The sequence below is a fragment of the Megalobrama amblycephala genome, linkage group LG22 (assembly GCF_018812025.1).
Source record: "Megalobrama amblycephala isolate DHTTF-2021 linkage group LG22, ASM1881202v1, whole genome shotgun sequence".
Lineage (NCBI taxonomy): Eukaryota > Metazoa > Chordata > Actinopteri > Cypriniformes > Xenocyprididae > Megalobrama > Megalobrama amblycephala.
In genome coordinates this window covers 19,713,328-19,738,035 of record NC_063065.1, presented here as the reverse complement: position 1 = coordinate 19,738,035, position 24,708 = coordinate 19,713,328, and the positions used below count along the sequence as shown (strand labels likewise).

The 24,708-nt window shown below is 37.4% G+C and overlaps 1 protein-coding gene across 5 annotated transcripts in view; it reads left to right on the top strand.

Moving 5' to 3' along the window:
- The window catches only part of dlgap1b (discs, large (Drosophila) homolog-associated protein 1b), a 174,618-nt gene extending 155,410 nt beyond the window's left edge, over nt 1–19,208 (top strand). For 3 of the 5 annotated variants that reach the window (XM_048174520.1, XM_048174522.1, XM_048174521.1), the window contains exons 7-12: nt 1,401–1,783; nt 3,184–3,266; nt 10,537–10,952; nt 14,538–14,629; nt 14,816–14,968; nt 17,719–19,208. In XM_048174520.1, coding sequence (XP_048030477.1) covers nt 1,401–1,783; nt 3,184–3,266; nt 10,537–10,952; nt 14,538–14,629; nt 14,816–14,968; nt 17,719–17,931 — 1,340 coding nt within the window. In that variant the 3' untranslated portion in view covers nt 17,932–19,208. Of the gene's footprint in view, nt 1–1,400; nt 1,784–3,183; nt 3,267–10,536; nt 10,953–14,537; nt 14,630–14,815; nt 14,969–17,432 lie in introns of all 5 variants that reach the window. The other 2 variants (XM_048174524.1, XM_048174523.1) reach the window with 2 other exon arrangements.
- The last annotated feature ends 5,500 nt before the right edge of the window (nt 19,209–24,708 follow it).

Here is a 24,708-nt window from a genome sequence, read left to right as displayed (position 1 = left end):
CTATTCTATTTCCTATTGAACTTTTCTCAAGTCCATTCTGTTTACTTTATTCTAATCTTCTCAACTTTGTTTGACTCTGTTATATTTTACTGTACTTTATTCTATTTTACTCAACGTTGTTCTTCTCTTTTTTGCTCTACATAACTTTATTCTACTCTGTTCTCCTCATCTCGACTCCATTGTACTCTATAATGTACTTTACTAAACTTTGTTCTAATCTGTTCTACTGTATTTCATGTGATTCTGCTCAACTCTACAGTTATTCTACTGTGTTCTATTTTACTCAGCTATATGTTCTACGTCATTGAATTCTGTTCTACTTTAACTCTATACTATTATATGCCAGTCTATTCTATTTCCTACTTAACTTTTCTCAACTCTATTCTGTTTAGTTCTAATCTTCTCAACTTTATTAGTTCTCTATAGTACTTTAAATAGTTCCATGGCACTCTTAAAGGATTAGTTCACTTTAGAATTCAAATGAATTCGAATTCAAATTCACCCCATGCCATTCAAGAGGTTTATGTCTTTTTTTTTTTCTTCAGTTGAAAAGAAATTACGTTTTTTTCTCTCCATATAGTGGACTTCACTGGGGTACAACGGGTTGAAGGTCCAAATTGCAGTTTCAATGCAACTTCAAAGGGTTCTACATGAGGAATAGCTGAGAAAGGGTCTTGTCTGGCGAAAAGGTTAAAAGAAAATTATATACATTTCAACCACAAATGCTCATCTTGCACTGCTCCACGATGCTCCACGCATTACGTATCCAGTGTCTACAAAGCGAATGTGCTAAGTCAAACGCCCTTTACAAAAAAAGATAAAACAACAATATCAGATGATTTTGAAGTTGGATGAGAAAATTTGTTTTTCGCCCCACCGTGGTATTTCCGATGTGATTACGTAATGCGTGGCACATCACAGTGCTAATGCAAGATGAGCATTTGTGGTTAAAAAGTATATACATTTTTATTTATTTTTTTAGAAAATGACCCTTGTTTTGGTAGATAAGGCTCTTTTCTCGTCTGGGATTGTGTAGAGCGCTTTGAAGCTGCACTGAAACTGCAATTTGGACCTTCAACCCGTTGTACCCTGGTGAAGTCCACTATATGAAGAAAAATCTTGAAATGTTTTCTTCAAAAACCTTAATTTCTTTTCAACTGAAGAAAGAAAGACATAAACGTCTTGGATGACAAGTAAATTATCAGGAAATTTTAATTCTGAAATGAACTAATCCTTTAACTTTTCTTGCACATCTTTTTATCCATTTTCACATCATGAACCCGCAGTTATTGTCTTTTTATATTTTGACTATTAAATAAATTTTGCCACTAAATAATCAATTGAAGAATGTGCTACTTAGTTGTACACTTAGTAACCTATCACTTCCTTCTACTCCGCAGTATCATCATGTATAACCACCTACAAGAAAACTCCGCCCCCGGTCCCACCCAGGTCAACACCCACCAGACCATACATCTCTATAACAGCCCAGAGCAGCACAGAATCGGCGCAGGATGCCTACAATGAGCTCACCGGTGCTGGCCCTGCAAACCGGGCCTTAGCAGCGGTCCAGTCGGGCCTCAGCAACTCCACAGAGAGCATCGATAGCATGAAGGCCCTGACGGCAGCCATTGAGGCAGCGAACGCTCAAGTCCACGGTCCAGCCAGCCAACATGTGACCAACAGCACCATTACCATCACCACAGCAGCCACTAGCGTAACACACATCTCACAGGATGCTAAGAAAGACGCCCTCAGGAAGTGCCTGTCCATAGGGATTCAGGTTGGCCACACACACTCACATCTGCGTTGCCTATAGGGTTACAGATTATATAAGCAAAACCAAACTAACAAAGAAAACACGAAACAGAGAATTAAATGTGAACCACAGCAGTGTGAGTTTACAAGAAAAGAAGTAAACAACACACTCAACTACTTATGCATGTGGAAAAATATTGAAAACCTTTAGAATTGTATGCTACTCTTACTATTTCTGCCATATAAAGATATGGCAACAATAGTAAGATTAGTATGACAGTATGCTATTTAAAATTAAGCCAGACATTATTTACAGTATATACTGGGATTATTTAGTATGCGCTAAGACAGTGTACACTATTCCCAAAATGCTGTCAAGTTTTGAGACACAGCCATTAATAATCAGCAGAATATTCTCTGATTATTGAGTAGCCATCTATGTAGTATACACTGTGATGCCCTATGAATGCTGTCTAGATAGGCAGCATACTTATTTTTTTGGGCACATCCATTATCAGCACTATATTCTTCACTTTTTGAGTATATGATGAATGAATATGCTGCCTAGGCAGGTTGCATACTAAATTTAGGGAGACAGACATTCTCTAATTGACCCTTCCCCGGGAGTTTGATTGACAAGCGATCTAACCAATCATAACGCCGAATCCGCCATTTTGTCCGACAAAGCAGTTAGGAGTTAGAAGATTAACCTCGGTGGACTTGAACTTGAAAATGGTGTGTACTTACGTCTTTCCGTGTTTGAAACAACATTCCTTTTCATGTTCATTCATGTTTATTTGATGCTATAAATTAACTAGTAGGAGGAGATGATCGGTTCACTAGTTGCTTGAGCTGAGGCACTACAGCAATCTGTCACGACACATTAAAGAGCCACAAAATGGTATTTATTGTTCGAATTTCTTAAAAAAATGACACAGTTTGAAAGCTGGGAATTTGTTTAACATCATAAGTAATCTGCTCTGTCTTGTCTGTCGACGTGTTGTCAGTGTCCTCTTTGCTCTGCGATGTATTTTTCACTCTGTGTGGCGTGACAGCGCCATGGCTTGTCGGACAAAGCAACAGTAACTAAGGGGGGCGGGTCTTTGCGAAGGGTCAATTGAGTATAAACCAGTATTTTACATGTTATGATGCCCAAATATGCTGTTTAGGTTGCCAATGTACTAGTTTTTGGGACACAGCCTTTATCTGCAGTACATTATCCGATTATTGAGTATGCATCAATATATGGTGTACAATTTGCACATTTTTAATCACTTCTTGCTTTACACCTACATAATTTGATACTAAAATATTCACAAAAGACAAATTAGAAAGGCCTCAAGTACAAACAACTACAAATGTACAACTCAAAATTTACACTCAGACTCCTATTGAATGTGTTTGTGTGTGTGTGTGTGTGATTAGGTGGACGGTCCTGAGGAAAACAGCCAATCAGAAGTGCACTGCAAGTTTCAGTCTGTTGGCATTCAAGTAGAGGAGGAGAGTTGGTAAGTTTATCTACACCCACTCACTCTCTCTCACACACGCCCCAGTAAAATATTCCATTGCATCTTTAGCCTTTAACTCCAATCATGTGTTAATGTAAATAAGACAGTCATCCAAAGCATTACAGATGTGAAGATAATGACTATGAAAGTGTCAGAAAAATGGAAGCTGTAATTGGAGAGAGAAAAGAAAGTGAAAGAGAGAGTTGTCATTTCAAGCACATGCTCCTGTGACAAAGACCCTCCCATTCTCTGTCTCTATTTCACACACACAGCTGTCCCTATCATGGTGGTTTGGACACTGGGGCCTCCTGAAAGGGTAAAGGAGTGGGAGGCAGAGAGACAGCTGCTCTGTGTGTACGCGGGTGTGTCTGTGTGTACGTGCACGGCCATCTGTTGCTGTGCCCATTATGAAGCAGGCAGGCTGCTGGGTCATAGACATGGTCAAGTATCGACCCCCTGTCTCACCTCTCTCTCTCGCTTGCTTTTGCTTTCTCTGACTCACACTCCCTAAGATGTCACTGTTTTAGCACCCTGTGAGAGGGAGGACATAACGCCAGGAGGAGGTAGAGTGAAAGAGAGAGTGGTAGGGTCACTAGATGTTCAGTCTCTGTGTGTTTTCTCTTAAAGTTCAGCTATAGGTTCAGCCGAAGCATCGTAAAATTCTCATCTCGTAGCCAAATTGCTGCCCAAGAGTACAGATCAAATGCCAGAACAAATGTTACACACACAGACATACTGTGTATAAACAGTAGTTTTACAGAAGGTCAGTTATGTTCAGTGGCAGTTGCTCCGTTTCATTACAGCGAACTGTCTGTGGAGGCAGCATTTTGCTGTCGCAACACTGGTACCATCAGAGACACCTAATTTTAGCCTTGCATCGCATAAATCCTTCATAGCCAACGGAATCCCATAATGCATTAATTATTGAAAAAATAAATAAAAGTGGCGAATGAGAAAGTTTCATGATTGTGGTACATTTATTACTGAAAAGTACAAATATTACATTTTTTTTATTATTATTTTACTTAAAAAATTGCCAATTAAAACTTGCCAATTAATTATGCTAATTAGAGTATTACACTGTTAGATTATTCACATGCTAACATAAAATATTGGTAAATAATATATAAATTATTATTAAATTATATATTAATACATTTTTATATGTATATGCATTTTTTATATTTATATATATTTATAAATGTATACAATTTCAAATAATTTAATTACTGTGTATAAGTATAAAAGCACAAAATTATATTTATAAAAGTATAAATTTATTGCGATTTAAAATAGACTATTTTACCCAATATTTGTGTATGCATTGTATTTATGTTTAGATTATTGTGTTGTTAGTTTAGCAGCATGTTAACATCGAAGCATTGTTTGTAAATATATTTCATTCAGTAACAAAAATTATAAGAAATAGTATTGTTTAAAATTGACAGTTTTACTCAATATTTATGTATGCTGTGTATTTTTATGATCATTCGAGTACGTTGTCATTAATTTAGCAATATGTTAACATTGAAATGTTGTTTGCAAATATATTTAGCTTAATACTGAAAAGTATAAAAATATTTTTTTTTAAATAGACAATTTTACATAATATTTATATATGCTGTTTTTATGCTTATTAGATTGTTTTGTTAGCTTAGCAATGTGTTAATGTTGAAACATCTATTTCATTCAGTTCTGTTATGTATAAAAATAATTTTGTTTTATAATGGACTATTTTACCCAACATTTATATATTTCTATTTTTAGAGTATAGCTTAACATGCTAACATTGAAATTTTGGTTATTTTTAGTTATTTTTATTCAATATTGATAAGTATTTCAGTTTGAAATAGCAGTGAGGTTGCGAATTGCAATATAGAGAAGCTACGGTGGCCAAAACAGGACAAATATGTCGTCGCCTGAGACAACACTAAGTAGCCAGTCAATCAAACGCGTTCTGTAGAGCAGTTTGTCCATTTAGGGCTGCTGTAGAAGCATGTCGGCGCAAAATGGCAACATGTAAGGGGACCCACGGTGTATGTAGATTGAAATGGCTCATTCTAAGGTAATAAAAATATAACGATTCATTATGTAAGGTCTTTAATCACCACTGAAAACATAGTTATGTATATTATATTGCATTTCTGTCAATAGATCCTTCTAAAATGTACACATTGCACCTTTAATATTGGACTGTTTTACTATCTTGAAGTATTGTGTTGTTAGTTTAGCAACATGCTAACATCAAATCTCAGTACAGTAGTAGCCTAAAGTGATGTCCGGCCAAAGGGAATTTGACATCTTAACCCTAATATTTTTGTCAGATAAATAACTCTTCAGTCATAATTAAAAAAAAAAATTTAATTACATTTTTAATATATATATATATATATATATATATATATATATATATATATATATATATATATATATATATATATATTACACCTCATATTTTGATGATTTAATCTAACATATAGATTCATCAAAAACAAACAACTCTGGACATCACTTGTGGCCAACACTGTAGATTGTTTTTTTGATTGTGTTTAACATGCTGCCTTAGGGAGCTGCCAGTGTAGACAGTGAGGTCGCTTCAGGTTTTGGAACTGAACTAGTCTATGTGTTTGTGTGTGTGTGTGTGGGTACACATGTATAGGAGGTTGTGACTGGTAACTACCAGCGTTGAGGAGTCGAGGGCAGCAGATTCCTAGACAGTGAGAGAGGGACACACATAACCCACACACCCGCACAGGTCGCCGGTATTTGGACTTTGCTGAAGCATGCCTTTGTAACTGAGAGGGAATACAGCTGTAAAACACCGGCACACACACACACAGCTCTCCTAACACAGGTCTGCTCTTGTTTCCTGCTGAAGTCAGAGCCCTTGAACTGTATGCAGAGGCTCCTTTAGCGTGTCATACACTCTTTTCCTCCTCAGTGCAGTAGGAATGAAGGAAATGAAGGAATGAGTTGTTTTCACTTGTGGCTGTGTCCCAAACCACTCACGTCTGGCTTCTTTAGCTCTAGGGAGGTTCAGTACAACAGGTAGTCAGACATGTTTGATAACAGACAGTGATAGATACATAGAAAGAAAGAAAAAAAAAAGTCACTTTCTGACCCTGGTGTCTTCCCTGTCACACCCTTTGGTGCTGTGGTGGTCCTAGTGGCTTTAACATGCGGCTCACCCTCGCCAGAAGCATCTTGAAAAATGAATGTGTGTGGGTGTTCTCATGTCTATTGATAGCTTTGGTTAATATGTAAAGCACTGTGTGCACCATAGGTTAGTTTCAGCCTCAAACGTCACGCCCACTCTGTGCACAATCCGTCTCATACATAAATGGAATATCCAGATTCAACCTGATTGGCTGGCTGTTACAAAAGTCGTGGTACACCGGTAAACTGATATCAATGTATGTAAGTCTGTTCTCCTCTCAAGTTTAGATCATCATATGAACATGAACAATAGCTTAAGACTTAAAACTTGTATTTGTTTTAGTATATTGTTTTGCCATTTCATTCAAATGTTTGGCATTTAGTTTGATATTCTGTCATCTAATACAATGCAGTTCTTTTTTTGAGTGTGGCTTAAGTGTCTAGATATTTTTGGGGACACTATGTATTTCAGGCTCAGATGTGAAAAGAAACTGCTGTGAAACTGTCTGGCATAGTTACATTTAACTGTTAACATGAAAACCACACACACACACACACACACACACAGAGAGAGAGAGAGAGAGACATTCTCGAATGGTTTCTTATGATATGATTTACAGAAGGCAATGATTACTACCATGTGAGCGGAACAAGAAATGAATACTCTTTTCTCTCTCTCTCTCTCTCTCTCTTGCACCCTTTATTTGTCTCTCTTCCTCTCTACAGGAAGTAGTTAGCTGATATGAAACAGGCCTTTCTGACACACACACATACCCCCCAACAATCTAAAATGGTCTTAATGGAAAACAAATGGTTAAAAAAAGAAATCAGAACTCAGTAATGTAGTGGAGGAGAACAGACACAGATTACTAGATGGATGGATGAAAACACAGATTGTTAGGTCCACGAAAAAGAAAACCTATCAATTTATGTGCTGTTTTTTTGTTTTGTTTTTTTGTGCCTTTCAATAAGCCAATATTCAAGCGCTCAGATGCACGGGCACACACAGGCGACACACTCAGGGTATGGTGAGAGATGTCAGTGTGCTCCAGTGCACCTGAATAGAGCAGGTGTCCTACCTCTCCAGTACACACACACACACACACACACACACACACCAGGCAAACACAGAGTAGCAGATCTAAGCCAGATCGCTTTGATATGTTATCCTTCTCTATTCCTAAAGGAGAGGAGATGTGTGTGTGTGTCTGTGTTTGTTTCACTTGTATACAATATCATAGTCTACAGTTACCTAGAGGGAAGTTTCAACTGAAAATTACAAGCCAATTAATGTAATTTATTTCATCATAAGTACATTTTGAGTGTTTGTTTCTACAACATTTTGGGCATTATAGGGGCATTGGGAACGTTTCATTTCACAGGATTTTGAGAGTTGCTGACATGTTTATAACTTTCATTTCAATAGCATTTTTGGCTACATTATAAAACATGTTTTCATTTTTATTGTTTTTTTTTTATTATTGTTTTTACATTTTATTTGACTTTTTGGAACAGGGAACAATTTAATCATATTTTTTGTATTATGATTAAAATGTTCTTTAACTTTAGCCAGTGTTTTGTCATGTCATATTCATCCGTTTTAACATATTATATTTGACTAAAAATACATGATTTTCGTCAATGAAAATAGCATTTATAGCATTTTAACCAAAGTGTACCATTTCGTTTACTAACTTTTAGTTAACTTTTTGAAATAACATTTTGAAAAATGTTTTAGCAATATACAACAAAAATACAGCATATCATTTTAAAGGTTGGGTCAGTAAGTTGCTTTTGAAAGAAATTAATACTTTTATTCAGCATTTATAATTTTACAACATGTTTTGCTGTTCTTTTTAACTTTATTTTCATTAAAAATACTGAATATACAATGGACTACCAGTAAAATTTATAAAAATTTGGGACCAAAAATTATTCAGACACTTTGACCTGGCCATGTTTTGCTTAAGTGTTATCTGACAAAATTAAGATTATTTTTTTTCTGACACAGTTTAACTCTGAGATCTTGTCATATTTTATTACCATTTTTTAAACTATAGTGAATAAACTGTATTAATGAATGAAATGTTCAAGGTGTCTGAATACATTTTGGTTTGACTGTGTGTGTATATACAGTTGTCGCCAGAATTATTAGCCCCCTTAATAAATATGATCAAAGATGACTCTAAAAATAAATCTGCATTGTTTATCCTTTTGATCTTTAATTCATAAAATTAGCAAAAATCTAACCTTTCATTGAAGGAAAAGAATTGAAAGTGGGGGGAAAATAACATTAAGAAATAAATGTTTTTCTCCAAAACATGTTGCCCACAATTATTAGCACCCCTAGAATTTTTTATGAGTAAAATATCTCTAAAGTATATTCCCATTCATATTTACATTTTTTTAGCTCACCGGGGTGATCATGAACATGAAATTGTCCAGCCATGACTTCCTGTTCCACAGGAGTATAAACATGAGGAAACACAAAGGCCAAATTCCCTTAATCATTCATCACAATGAGAAAAAGCAAAGAATATAGTTCTGATGTGTAGCAAATGATTGTCGAGCTTCACAAAATAGAAAGTGGCTGTAAGAAAATAGCTGAAGCATTGAAAATCCCCATTTCCACTATCAGGGCAATAACTGAGAAGTTCCAATCAACTAAAGATGTTACAAATCTGATTGAAAGAGGACATGTGTCTAAATCATCCTAATGCGCAGTGAGGAAGAATGTTTAAGTGGCCAAAGACTCTCCAAGGATCACAGCTGGAGAATTACAGAGATTAGTTAAGTCTTGAATCTCAGAAAGCCTAAAAAAATTATCAAAAGCACCTACATCCCCACAAGTTGTTCAGGAGGTTTTCAAGAAAAATCCTCTGCTCTCATCCAAAAACAATCTCCAGCATATTCAGTTGTCAGACAAGACTGGAACTTCAAACGGGACCAGCTTCTATGGTCAGATGAAACTAAAACAAGAGCTTCTTGGCAGCAAACCCACCAGATGGGTTTGGTGCACACATGGATAAAAAGTGCCCCATGTCCACGGTTAAATATACTGTTGGATCTTTAATGTTGTGGGCCTATTTTTGTGCTGGAGGTCCTGGACATCTTGTTCAGATATATTGTATTATGGATTCTATCAAATACCAACAGATAAAAAATCAAAACCTGACCACTTCTGCTAGAAATTTTATAATGGGCTGTGGTTGGATCATCGGTCAGGACAATGATCCAAAACAAACATCAAAACCAGCACAAAAATGTGTCACTGAGCACAAAATGAAGCTTCTGCCATGGCCATCCCAGTCCCCTGACCTGAACCCTAAAGAGAATGAGTGGAGTGAACTGAAGAGAAGAAGCACCAACATGGAGCTGGAATCTGAAGGATCTGGAGAGATTCTGCATGAAGGAATGGTCTCTGATCTCTTGTCAGGTGTTCTCCAAACTCATCAGGCATATAGAAGAAGACTCAGAGCTGTTCTCTTGGCAAAAGGAGGTTGCAAAAAGTATTGAATAAAAGGGTGCTAATAATTGTAGGCAATGTGTTTTGGAGAAAAACATTTATTTCATAATGTTATTTCCCCCCCCACTTTCAATTCTTTTCCTTCAATGAAAGGGTAGATTTTTGCTAATTTTATAAATTAAAGATCAAAAGGATAAATAATGCAGATTTATTTGTAGAGTCATCTTTGATCATATTTATGAAGGGGGCTAATAATTCTGGCCACAACTGTGTGTGTATATATATATATATATATATACACACACAGTGTGTACACAGTGTGTATATATACACATGTATATATATATATATATATGTGTGTGTATATATATATACATATGAAACTGTATATGTATATATACATATGAAACTACATATGAAACTGTCCTTGAAAGCTTTATTAATAAAGTGTTAATTTTTCTCATCATATTTTTGTCAACAACATGCTTTAATTAAAATAGTTTAATTATTGCTATGATGCACATTTTTTGTATAGTCTTTGTTATTGCGCAATTGAAAAGTTTGAGTCTACATTATTTCTGAGCGTTAGATGCACATTTAGCAAAGTTGATTTGAAACTGTACAACACTATTCATCCTTTCTTTCCAGCTACCGCAGAGTCACACGCTCTAACAGTGTCACCACTGCCGTTCAAGCTGATCTTGACCTTCTGGAGGGTCTCGGTGATGACCAGTTCACACAGACTCACCAGGGGCCCATTGTCCGCCAGCCATCCAAGGATGCAGCCACTTCCACTGTCAGCATCCAGGGCTCTGGGAACCACTACCATGCCTGTGCCCAGGATGACTTCACCGACGTGGGCTTCGACCCCTCCATTCTGCCCCCGCCGGTCCCCTGGATGGATGGAGTTATGGAGGAGGAATACGCAAGTGGAGTGTCAGGCTCTGTGTGTCCGCAGGACGGACGCTGGTTTATGAAGCTGCTGCATGCAGAGGTGGAGAGGATGGAGGGCTGGTGCCAACAGATGGAGCAGGATGAGCGAGAGAACGAGCTACCGGAAGACAGTGAGTAACAATCACTCTAAAAAAAAAAAGTAGTTGGCTGCCCAGCTAGACAGCATTTTGATGCATTATAGATCTTATGGAAGTTTTGATTTGGGATCATTTTTAATCCTTGTAGACTCATTTGAAACTTTCAGTTTGACAGCATTTTTGGGCTTTATGTACACATTTAGAATGTGTGATTTAAAGTGTTAGTTCACCCAAAACTGAAATTTCTGTCATTAATTACTTACCCTCATGTCCTTCCAATCCTGTGAGACCTTCGTTCATTTCGGAAAACAAATTAAGATATTTTTGATAAAATCTGAGAGGTTTCTGACCTCTCTATACACAGCAATGTCATTCCAAATTTCAAGGCCCAGAAAGATGGTAAACGCGTTGTTAAAATAGTCCATGTGACTACAGTGGTTCAACCTTAATGTTATGAAGTGACAAGAATACTTTTTGTGTGCAAAAACAAAATAAAAATAACTTAATTCAACAATTTCTTCTCTTCCCTGTCAGTCTCCTACGCTGTTGACATAGTAAACAGTGCAGTGCTTCCGGGTTCTACGTCAGATTGGTTATTGGCCATCTCCTGCGTCAGCATCACACACATGCGTTGTTGTGCTCACGTGTACAGCGTCGGCCAATAATGATCCGCCATTCTGACGTTGAACCCGGAAGCCTGCACTGTCTATACAACATAAACAGCATAGGAGAATGACAGGGAAGAGAAGAAATTGTTGAATAAATTTTGTTTTTGCGCACAAAAAGTATTCTCGTTGCAACATTAAGGTTGAACAACTGTAGTCACATGGACTATTTTAAAGCTGCATTCCGTAACTTTTTTTGGTTAAAAATTATCCAAAATCAGTTTTTGAGCAAGTACATAACCAGCCAGTGTTCAAAACTATCTCCTTACCTTAGCCCGTTTCACAATGGTAAGCTTGTAATAATGTTTTCTAATTCAGGTGGTACTGGTGGGTTTCCGCAGGAAATTGGAGCATGCAGTCGTTAATCTTTGCGTCATTACGTCACGTTTGTTTACATAAAGAAGGAGTCCCAGCTAGTAGGCTATATGGCATGTGAAGAATGCTGCTGGTAGCGGATCATTTATAGCCTTTTCTTACAGCAGCTGCAATAATTAAACTTATCATTTTGATGGCGGATTGTAATCCAGAAAGGTCCAAATAACAATCATCAGTGACAACTAGAGATTCACCCGTAGTCAAAAGCAAAAGACTTCGGACTGCAGAGTGGCTACAGAAATTGAAATATACGGGTAACGCTAATACACATAGTCACGCAATGCTGATGTTGTTAACATTAACAATTTGAGAACAAAGTATAACAATAATAATAATTTGCACAGTTTGACGTGATCCGAGCTAAGCGATCGTTAGATTTAATCACCATTGGCAGCGCAATTTATGGTAATGCTTTTTTTCTCAGTTGGTCAGAACAAAAGTGGCAGACATGTTACTTACCTGTTCAGATGACATTTTCCGGTGAAAATTCTTATTTTTGGTCATTCTTCCAAGACGTAGAATCTGTGATTCCGAAGTACAGTATCCAGACTGGTGTGCTGACTGACAGCAAACATTACATTCATCCATGCTGAGAAGCCGTTCCGATCCACAACCCACGTAAAGATGATAATTCCGCAAATAACTGCAATTGCAGGTTTCAAACAGAGATGGCGACAAAGAATCAAAACTTACAGACTGCAGCTTTAACAATAGCCGCTTTTCCACTGTCGGGCCAGTGCGAGCCAGGGCTAACAGCGTGCCGGGCTGGGCCTATGGCCACAGACCTTAGGCACCGAGGCCAAAATCAAGTTGCGTTTCCACTGTCGGTCCGCTAGCTCCGCAGCGCTGATCTAAAAACCGCCCTTAAACACACCTCCCTTGATCAAACGTCACACAACCCAACCCATTTCAGCGTGTAGACCATCACCTGACTACGATTAGCTCCGCCTTTCACCTTGACCCCGCCTCAAGCCCCAGCTGGCCCGCTTTGGACCAAGGTTTTCGGCGGGCCGAAAAACCCGTGCCTTTGACCCCGAGGAAGCACCGAAGAGGCATGATCAACCCCCGGAAGTGACAGTGGAAACGCGACCGGCCCTGGCACACACTAGCACGCCCGCCTTTGGCCCGGCAGTGGAAACGCGGCTATTGTCTTTACTACCTTTCTGGGCTTAGAAATTTGGAATGGCTATAGACTCATTTATAAAGTTCTTTTCAACTGCATTTTTGGACATTATAGATTTAGAATGATTAATTCAATGGCATTTTAGGTATTATAGATTAACTCATTTAGAATGTTTGATTCAACAACATTTTTGATCACTATAGGCTCATTTACAATATTTGATTCAACAGCACTTTTTTTGAGAGATTCACATGTTCGATTTGAATGTTCTAGATACATCTTTGATGCCCCCAAATACTTTCTAGTCAGGCAACTCACTAGGTTTTGAATTAGTTAAAACCATATAGCAAAGTAACTATAGCAAAATGGTTATTGTAGCTAAAATTATTGAATTTCCGAATCCGCTGTTTTATTTGTAAAGTGAAGTAGTCATTTGATTGAAAAACTATATTTAGAGTGACATTTGTACAGTCTGTGTCCAAGTCATTTGAAGAATAATCAGCCACTTTAACAAAACTACCAGTGCGCAAGGTCATTTCACAGTCTGGTTACCTCCGGCCAGCCTGTTTCTTTTTCTCCCACTTCCCGCCTTTTCCCCGCTCAAGCACGCACACACCCACACGCACGGCGCAGTGACCGTCTTCGTGTCAGTCACAAAGCCTGCTTGTTCATCTATCTCCTGTCTGTCTCCCTCGCACATACCAGACATTTCTACCAGCAGGGAGCCACCCGTCTCCCTCCTTTCTTTTCGCTCCCTCTTTCTCTGTATATTTTCCTCTTCCTCTAACTGTTTCTATATCTGTCTCCTTCCACTCTCTCTTCTCTAACCCTTCCCTCTTTCCCTGAATACATAAAATATGCTAATCTCCCTGTCCTATGACAGCACATTGTTTGCCATATGGTCTCTTGCTGCTGCATATGTTAAACAGAGCGAGTTCATTTCGTCAGATCACTGTTTAAACTGCCTCACGGCTCCAATCCACAGAGACACACTGCAGTCACTCCTCAGGCCAAGGCGGAAGCCTTTATATGACCTCCACATGGCAAACATTAGTTTCCTTTAGGAGAATTCACCCTTGTTTGGTAATCTGATATGCTATTTACTCTCTTTCACTCTCAATCTATCTTTTTACATCACACACTCTTGTTCTGTATGCGTGTGCGTGAATTTCTTGGCTCACTGGCTTTGGCGGGTGTTTGTTTGGTGTGTATGGTAAACACTCCCCCTGCTCCTCTGGTTCCTGCATTCAAGTTCCCAAGCCTTAGATATTTATGACCCCCTTCTCACTTCAAAGAGACAGCATTTAAACATTAACCGACTGTCTAAGCCTTTGCAACACATTCACTGCTGTGTTATTAGAGTTTCTCATACTGTGCTAATCAACTTTTTAATGCTACTTTTGTTTTACTAAACTTGTTTTCCACAGCTGATTTTTTTTTTGTGTGTGTGTTTAGTCCTCGGCAAGATTCGTAGCGCAGTGGGGAGCGCTCAATTGCTGATGTCGCAGAAATTTCAGCAGTTCCGGGAGCTCTGTGAAGAAAACTTGGTATGTATGATGCGCACATCCATCAGCCAATCAGAGCAGAGCGACACTTGGTGACTCCGCCCCTGATTGGCTGTGTTAGCCTTAGTAGCATTAATATAAGCTAAATCAGTATCACCCAGTTAGATATTGTCATTTTTTTTCCAAATTAACAGATGTTTTGTGTATAATCTGTTCTCTGGCTGTCAGAATCCCAACGCCCACCCGCGGCCCGTGTCTCAAGATCTGGCAGGATTCTGGGATATGCTGCAGCTGTCAATTGAGAACATCAGTCTGAAGTTTGACGAGCTACACCAGCTGAAAGCTAACAACTGGAGAGCGCTAGAGCCTCCTGAGAGAAAGGTACAAATTTTACATCACAAATCCAGATGAATTACACACTCTCTAAAAATGGCTAAGAATACCACAGTTGACACATAACAATTTGCGACGCTGTATAAATTCAGTGCCGTGAGAGTTACATTTCTTTAGATGGTGAATAGTTGGTTTATCGTAACTGTTCGATTACATGTCAGAGTAGATGCAATATTTAATTTGATGCAAGCAAAAAATGACCCAGTGAGGGGTGGAAGTGCAGTCTGTTCAATATGTTGTTCATCTAAAATGAAAATTCTTTATTTAATTGCTTGTTCCAAACTTGTGGGACTTTTGTTGTTTTTGTGCTATGCAAAAGGAAAGTTTTGAAGGATCATACAGGTCACTGTTCATGATGAAGCCTGAGGCCTTAAAGCTTAAAAAAAGAGCATAAAAAACACAAATTTGTTTGTGAATCAGACTTAACTACTCTCATAAATTCTTACGAACAAACCAAGGAGTGCTAGGGCAGATGTCAAGTCGCATTGACTACTTTAACGATGCTTTTATGGTGTTTTTATGTCCTTTTTGAAGCTTGACAGACCCAGTTCCTATTTCAGCACAATGTATTGAACAGACACTTTTTATGTATTTGCCTCCAGTTAAATATGGTGTGTACTCTGACTTTAAAGGGTTAGTTCACCCAAAAAATGAAAGTTCTGTCATTAATTACTCACCCTCATGTCGTTCCACATCCGTAAGAACTTTGTTCATCGGGACACAAATTAAGATATTGTTGATGAAATCAAAGAAGTTTTTTTCTTCCATAGAAAGCAAAGTAATTACCACATTAGTAGTAAAGACATCGTTAAAATAGTTAATGTGACTAAAGTGGTTCAACCTTAATGTTATGAAGCGATGAGAATACTTTTTGTGCGTACATAAAGTATTCTCGACGCTTCATAACATTAAAGGGTTAGTTCACCCAAAAATGAAAATGATGTCATTAATGACTCACCCTCATGTCGTTCCAAACCCGTAAGACCTCCGTTCATCTTCGGAACACAGTTTAAGATATTTTAGATTTAGTCCGAGAGCTTTCTGTCCCTCCATTGAAAATGTATGTACTGTATACTGTCCATGTCCAGAAAGGTAATAAAAACATCATCAAAGTAGTCCATGTGACATCAGTGGGTTAGTTAGAAGTTTTTGAAGCATCGAAAATACATTTTTGGTCCAAAAATAACAAAAACTACGACTTTATTCAGCATTGTCTTCTCTTCCGGGTCTGTTGTATATCCGCTTTCACTCCACAGTGACGCTGCTTCTTCTTCTTCTACGGCAGTTGGCATCCAGCTTATTGATGCATTACCGCCCCCTTCTGCTCCGGACAGTGACACTGATGACGTGTTATCTAGTGCGCCCGAGCTTCGTTTACAGTCTGAGGGAGACGCACGCTGTATTCAAGCTATTCTACATTGTTTGTATTTTGGTATTGCTATATTTTTTAAAATGGTGCGTAGGTGTGCATGTCACGGATGTCCTAATCGCGTCACTGTCCGGAGCAGAAGGGGGCGGTAATGCACCAATAAGCTGGATGCCAACTGCCGTAGAAGAAGAAGAAGCAGCGTCACTGTGGAGTGAAAGCGGATATATACAACAGACCCGGAAGAGAAGACAATGCTGAATAAAGTCGTAGTTTTTGTTATTTTTGGACCAAAATGTATTTTCGATGCTTCAAAAAATTCTACCTAACCCACTGATGTCACATGGACTACTTTGATGATGTTTTTATTACCTTTCTGGACATAGACAGTCTACCGTACATACATTTTTAACGGAGGGACAGAAAGCTCTCGGACTAAATCTAAAATATCTTAAACTGTGTTCCGAAGATGAACGGAGGTCTTACGGGTGTGGAACGACATGAGGGTGAGTCATTAATGACATAATTTTCATTTTTGGGTGAACTAACCCTTTAAGGTTGAACCACTGTAGTCATGTTGACTATTTTAACAATGTCTTTACTACTTTTCTGGACCTTGAATGTAGTAATTATGTTGCCAGACAGCAACATAGGGTTGGACCAGATCTGGCCCACATCTGGTACGTCTGGATTCCATGCGGGCCGGATCTGTGCTGACAATATGTTGCTGTCTGGGTTGCAAGCAGATCTCTCCCCCCATTGACTACCATAGTATTTTTTCCCCTACTATGGTAGTCAATGGGGGGCAAGATCTGCTTCTTTACAAACATTCTTCCAAATATCTTTATTTGTGTACAGCAGAACAAAGAAATTTATACAGGTTTGGAACAACTTAAGGGGAAGTAAATGATGACAGAATTTTCATTTTTGGGTGAACTATCCCTTTAAGGCTGTTGCTTTATTAATTTATTTAGTATTTTATTTGAATGTTTATCTTATTTTATTTATGAATGTTGCACGAGTTATGCTATTATTTGATTTGTTTTGCTCACTTTCTTATTATTTTATGTGTTCTGTGTTTGACAGTGATCGGGTTTTGAGGTGATGCTCCCATTTGCACGCTGCATGTGGTTCACGTCCGGGGGTCCCGTTGACCTCATGCCAAAATGGGTTAAACTCCTAGTTGACAAAAATGGCCTCCGTAATGGCCCTGCCACCCCTGAGTGCACACTTAATGCATTTGGCTGATGCCTGGCACTCAAACACAACTAAATATTGCAGATGACCCAACAGATGACCCCACGTTTGCATGCATTAGCTGTGTTGTGTTACGTCGCGGAGTGACACTAACCGGTTTGTCGTTGCTGTCCAGGAGAAGCGCGTGCCCCCTCCAGTACCCAGGAAACCTGGGAAGGGTCCCGTGCTGCTAGTGAGAGACCGGTCTCTGGAGGGATCCCAGCGGATGGAGGCTCGTAAACGACTGCTAGCGGCTAAACGTGCCGCCGCCTCTCAGCGCCAGAGCTCTGCCACAGAATGCGCCGACAGCATCGAAATATACATCCCAGAGGCCCAAACACGATTATAAACACTGTCACACTGAAAACCGGGTGCTTCGAAGCCTAAATAGACACACACACACTCATCTTCAACCATAACACAATAGCACTGAATGACAAAGGCAGGGTAGCTGTAACATAATCACTCCTCTTTTCTTGTGTAAAAGAGAGTTTCTTCACTGTGGGCTTCTACTGTATTTTACAACTTAATTTTACTCTCTTCCTCTGTCCTGCCATTTGTAGCTCCATTGTTAAACTCCCAAAGACTTTAATATTACTATTAGACACTCTATATTTAATTGTTAAAATAACCTATATACATTCATGCCTAAATCACCACATATTATTATGACACTACTGAATTTTTTTATTTCATTTGTAGTTTTTGCGGTTACCGTGTAAGAGCCATATGTCTTGTGTTCTCAAAGAGGACATAACTTCTAAAAGGGCAACATACCGATCACTTCTGAACATTTTACCGGCCAATGTAGCTTTGATTGCCGTGTATGTATGTATACATGTGGGTGTCAGGCTTTCTGTACATGTACCACACTCTCTCACGTGTCTCTCTGTACCTCGGAGACAGGGCGAGGTTGATCTGTTCTCAGTATCAGGGGAAAGCATGGAAAAACCACCTCTTCTCTTCTTTCTTCTCATATTTTTCATCCTCCCACTCGGTCATCCTCTCCCATCCTCTCAAACCCATCCTATCTCCTTTTTTATCCACTCTATCTCTCCCTAGCAGTGCCACTCACCTGTTTTTGACTGACATAGACGTCCATCGTATCTGACAAATGTGACACTTTTATCTGTCACCACTCAACGCGTTCACGGCATTGACAGAAGCGCTGTCAGAACAAACCACTCTTCACGACTCTGATTCATTAGCCATTCAGAAATTAGCAATGTGTCAAGTTATGAAACATTACATACGGGCAGTCAGGGATTTCATTCAGCATTAAGCCCCGTTCACACTGACAGCAATGAAGTGACCCGAAGTCTTTTATTTTCAGATTTCTGGTGATATATATACGCAAGGTGGTGTATATCCAGTGAATCGTTACTTTATTTCTCACAATTGCAGTGACTTTTTTTCATAATTGTGATTTTTATATCATAATTGTGACTGTTTCTTGCAATTGTGTTTTTATATCTCAGAGTCTAACAATATATCACAATTGTGACCCTATATATCACAAGATATTTTGTGTAATTGTGACTACTTAAAGGATTAGTTCACTTTAAAATGAAAATCACCCCAAGCTTTACTCACCCTCAAGCCATCCTATATGACTTTCTTCTTTCTGATGAACACAATCTGAGTTATATTAATAAATATCCTGACACATCCAAGCTTTATAATGGCAGTGAACGAGTGTTAAGCTCAAAAAAGTGCATCCATCCATCATAAACTACTCCACATGGCTTACACATGGCATTTGTGTAAAAAAAATATCCATATTTAACAAGTTATAAAGTAAAATATCTAGCTTCCACCAGGCCGCCCTCTGTATTCTAGAAAGTGTAATGCCTTTAGCTTATGCAACGTCCTACGCCTTCCGTATTCAACTTAAGAAAAAAGCGTAACTGACGTCGCGTCAGTTACGCTTTTTCCGTAAGTTGAATACGGAAGGCAGTCTGGTGGAAGCTAGATATTTTACTTTTGATTGTTAAATATGGATATTTTTCTTACACAAATGCATCGCTTCGCTTCAGAAGGCCTTCATTAACCCTCCGGAGCCGTGTGGAGTATGTTTATGATGAATGGATGCACTTTCTTGAGCTTCATATTCGTTATTTCCTGTTCACTGCCATTATAAAGCTTTGATGTGTCAGGATATTTATTAATATATCTCAGATTGTGTTCATCAGAAAGAAGAAAGTCATATATACCTAGGATGGCTTGAGGGTGAGTAAAGCTTGGGGTAATTTTCATTTGAAAGTGAGCTAATCCTTTAATGCAATTGTGATTTTAAATGTTAATTGCGACTTTATATCATAATTGTACCTATTTCTCACAATTGAGAGACAATTTTTATATCTTAGTCGCACAAGTAATATATCACAATTGTGACCCTCCGAATTCTCGTAATTGTGACTTTACTAAATGTCATTTTGTTTTTACGTGATAATTGCAACTTTATATCGTAATTGTGACTTTATTTCTCATAACTGCATTTATCACAGTGAATTTGTCACAATTGTGACCCTATATATAGCAAGCGATTTTATTTTTACGTAATTGCGACTTTACTTGATGTAAGTGATCATTGCGACTTTATATCGTAATTGTGACTATTTTACTCATAATTGGGTTTTTTATATATCACAGACGCACAATTAATTTATCACAATTGTGACCCTATATATCACAAGAGATTTTATTTCTCGTGATTCCGACTTAACGAAATTGCAAGCTTATTTCGTAAATTGCGACTTTATTTCTAACAATTACGATATCATTTCTCACATTGTGGCCTAGATCTCATAGCTATCTTTTAGTTATGGCTTCCATAATTTTCTGTATATGTGAACAATTTGTGTTCGCGTGTAATTTTTTTTTTTTTTTTTTTGACACCATTTCTGGCAACAAAAGCAAGGTAATTCAACATCTCCTCCAGCAATAAAATCGCTGTCAGTGTGAACGAGCCACAACCACAACGACTAACAGGACATTTCCTAAATCTGTGGCATTGAATAGCTCCGCCCACTGTGAAATCTCATTGGTCCGTTCTGCTCTTTACAACCGTAAAAACATCTGATTGGCTGTGATTGTGTCACATTGCTTAGCAGTTTCCCGTTCAGCGTGGACAGGCAAATAATCACATTATGCTATGTTGAACTTGACATTAGTTTCAAAAAATGCACATTGTTTAGCGTATTTTGTAAATATATAAATGATGAATTATAAGACGCCTTCCTGACTGCTCACTAATATAGCTCCTCACTATATTTGTCTAAATGTTTGTATAAATGGATATAAAGTAAAATATCAGTATTTTGTAATGAGGGAGATGTATTTAAGACTAGACGAAACACATTTAAACTGGCAGACATTAATAATTTCTCTTTACCATAGCTTTTGAATTTCAATAATGCTTAAAGAATCATTTGAAATATTAAAACTGCAATGTCACAACTCTATAATACATATTTTAGTAAAAACACCAACTGTGACAGAGCAATTTATTCATTATATTTATAATCACAAGTTAGCATGATAGTCTTTATCCTCAACCAAGTCAGTCAAGTGTGTATGTGTGTTATTTCCACATCAAGTGCATGTACCCAAGTGCTTCCTAATTTTCCTAAAGGCATCTCTTTTTTTTTTTCAACCGATATGTAGCACAGTTAATACTTTGTAATATAGATCAGCTACTTTCTTTTGTTTTTATTTATACTTAGATGTATATAATTTCAGCAACCCTAAGGAGACAGTGCAAGTAGACACATGTATCAAAACAGAGCACATACCATCAGTTTATTATTTTTTCTATTTAAGGAAACGTGTTTTGAATCACACACTCTTATGATTGATTTGTAAACATCGTCGTGTCATAGTTGCACTGACAAGATACTCAATACTAGTCAAATCCTAACTGCACTGTCTCATACTTTTCAATAACAAATACTAATTTGCACTTGTTAAATATGTTAAATAAACAGAGCTTTTTCTTTTTCTCAAAATATTTCACTGTGGATAGACACGTCACTATAAATATATATTGATATTAGTTTCCCAGCAGCCAATGTGCAGCCATTCTCTATTTTCATAGACAGTTCAGTTGCATTGGCTTTAGTTTGATTCTTGTAGTGTTTATCTTATTAACTAAACTCTTCGTTCCAGTTATTATGCACTAGAGCCCTTCTACTGTGGTTAATGTTTGTTTGAAATATTATTGATGTTTAAACGCTCTGCCTTAATTTATGAATATATGATAGTCATGCACAACGTAGCCTCAGGGGAGACTATATAACATGTGTATGTGTGTGTGTGTGTGTGTGTGTGTGTGTGTGTGCGTGTGTGTGTGTTTGTGTATATCATGATGAGATCTGATGATACTGGAGATTATCAATTATAGCATTCAATATTCATGACAAAATACCCTTATTGATATTAAAATGTTTGTTTGTTTGTTTAACAGTTCTGCGTTTTGTCAGCTAAATAATGTCAGACTGAATTAATTTGGACAATCAGTGATTAACACAAATAAAATCAATGTGATTTTATTTGTAAAACTGAAATGAGTAAAATGATATTGAAATATATGTTTATAGAAATATTAATTGGTTACATTTCATTTGATTTAAATCTCCATTCTTTTTAAAAAAGATATATACGAGACATATTTTGTGAGACTAGCACTACACTTTTTGCTGAAAGTGATCACATTTTCTTAACTGTTGTCATTCACTGATGTGAAAATATTGGTTTATATTCAGCAACATAATAAATAAGTCCTGACTTTTTAGAGTTTTATCTTCCAAAATAGAAGAAAATCAGACTTTGTTTTATTGCCAAACTGTGGACGGTGCACTCACCACAATGTTTTGGGAAATGAAGGCAGGATATTATGTATTTACTGTTCTTGTAAAAGCATAAACCTTATCAAAATGACTGTGTGTAAATACATGAATGTTCTTCATTGTAAATGTAACCTACATCTAAGGATATCTTACTACTTACATTTTGTATTTATTGTATCAACACTGTTGATGTTATGGCACGTGTATGAAATTTTGATCATTAAAATGTTACAGATGCTCACAGCCATGAAGTGATTCATTTTCAAATAAATGTGTCTGTTTGTTTTATCCAGTAAATAGAGATAATTGACTGTTTTACATGGAAGCCTAGACATTTCCTACTTTATATCTAACAATTGCAAATTGATTTTTCATAATCTCCTAACTGCAACTTTATTTTTCTTAATTGTCTTTATGTATTTTATTCTCAATGTTGCATCGCACAATTATAACTGTCTCAATTACGATTTTATTTCTCGTAATTGAGACTTAAAGGGATAGTTCACCCAAAAATGAAAATTTGATGTTTATCTGCTTACCCCCAGAGCATCCAAGATGTAGGTGTCTAAGTTTCTTCAGTAGAACACAAATGATGATTTTTAACTGCAACCGCTGCCGTCTGTCAGTGGTATAATGCAAGTCAGCGGGAACTTGGACTATAAGAGTAAATAAAACAGACAACTCCAAATTAAACCCTGCGGCTCGTGACGACACATTGATGTCTTAAGACACGAAACGATCGGTTTGTGCGAGAAACCGAACAGTATTTCTATCATTTTTTACCTCTAATACACCACTATGTCCAACGCCATTCATCACTCGATTCGTGAGGTCTGATCGCGCTCTGGCAACGGCAGTGATGTCTCGCTCTCATTGAAGTATATGCGCGAGACATCACTGCCGTTGTCAGAGCGCGATCAGACCTTACGAGTCGAGTGATGAATGCAGTTGGACATAGTGGTGTATTAGTGGTGTATCTCTCACAAACCGATCGTTTCGTGTCTAAGGACATCAATGTGTTGTCACGAGCCACAGGGTTTAATTTGGATTTGTCTGTCGTGTTTTATTTACTCTTATAGTCCAAGTTCCCGCTGACTTGCATTATACCACTGACAGACGGCAGCGGTTGCAGTTAAAAATCATCATTTGTGTTCTACTGAAGAAACTTAGACACCTACATCTTGGATGCTCTGGGGGGTAAGCAGATAAACATCAAATTTTCATTTTTGGGTGAACTATCCCTTTAATATCTTACAGAGCTGTGACATTGTTTTTCATAATTGTCAGTCTAGTAATTGCAATTGTTCTTGTAATTGCGACGAATGCTTGAAGTGGAATAAATAAAGTGCTGGCACTCCCCCTTTGGGGGTGGGGGGTATGATTAAAAAACAATTTATTGTCATATTCATTAGTTCCAAGATATTTGGAAGAATGTTTGTAACCAAGCAGATCTCGCCCCACCCCCCATTGACATAGTATTTTTCCCCCTACTATGGTAGTCAATGGGGGGCGAGATCTACTTGGTTACAAACATTCTTCCAAATATCTTCCTTTGAGTTCAGATACATTTCTTTGAGTTACAAAGAAAGAGGGAGGGGGAGTAAATGATGACAGAATGTTCATTTTTGGGTGAACTATCCCTTTAATATTAATTAAGAATATAGACAAGCCTTATATTAGTGTAATTGAGATGGGCATTATCTGCCCTATGTAAAACCATTCCTTTTTTTTCTATTTCCTATATTCTAGTTTTCTTTATAAAAAATAAATAAATAAGAGAACACGAATCTATCAATTTGCCACTTCTATAATTCAAAATGTCATCAAAAACCACAAATCCCTTTATTATAAGGCTATAAATGTCTCATTGGCTCATTATTTAGAATGAAATAACTACATGTTTCTCTGTCATTCACTATTGAGCAGTTTAAATCAGTGCATTGACTAAGTTCTGTCTGTCACTGCACTGTAAAAAAAATATATATATAAATAAATAAATATATATATATATATTTTTTTTTTTTTTTTTTTTCATGAATTATAACTTCACAAATCTTTTGTCAAATCTGCTAAGGTTTACAAATGTTGTTTAGAAAACATAATATTTTGAGTTTCTGTTGAATAAACTAATCTCATTTTTTGTATCTACTCAATTTTTTTGTTTAATTGAACTCAAAATGTTAAGGTAATCAAGTTAGGCTACTTTAAGTTATGCCTAAACCAACTAATCATTTTTACAGTGTGATTGTGTCTTTAATAATTTCTGTGCATGATGTTAA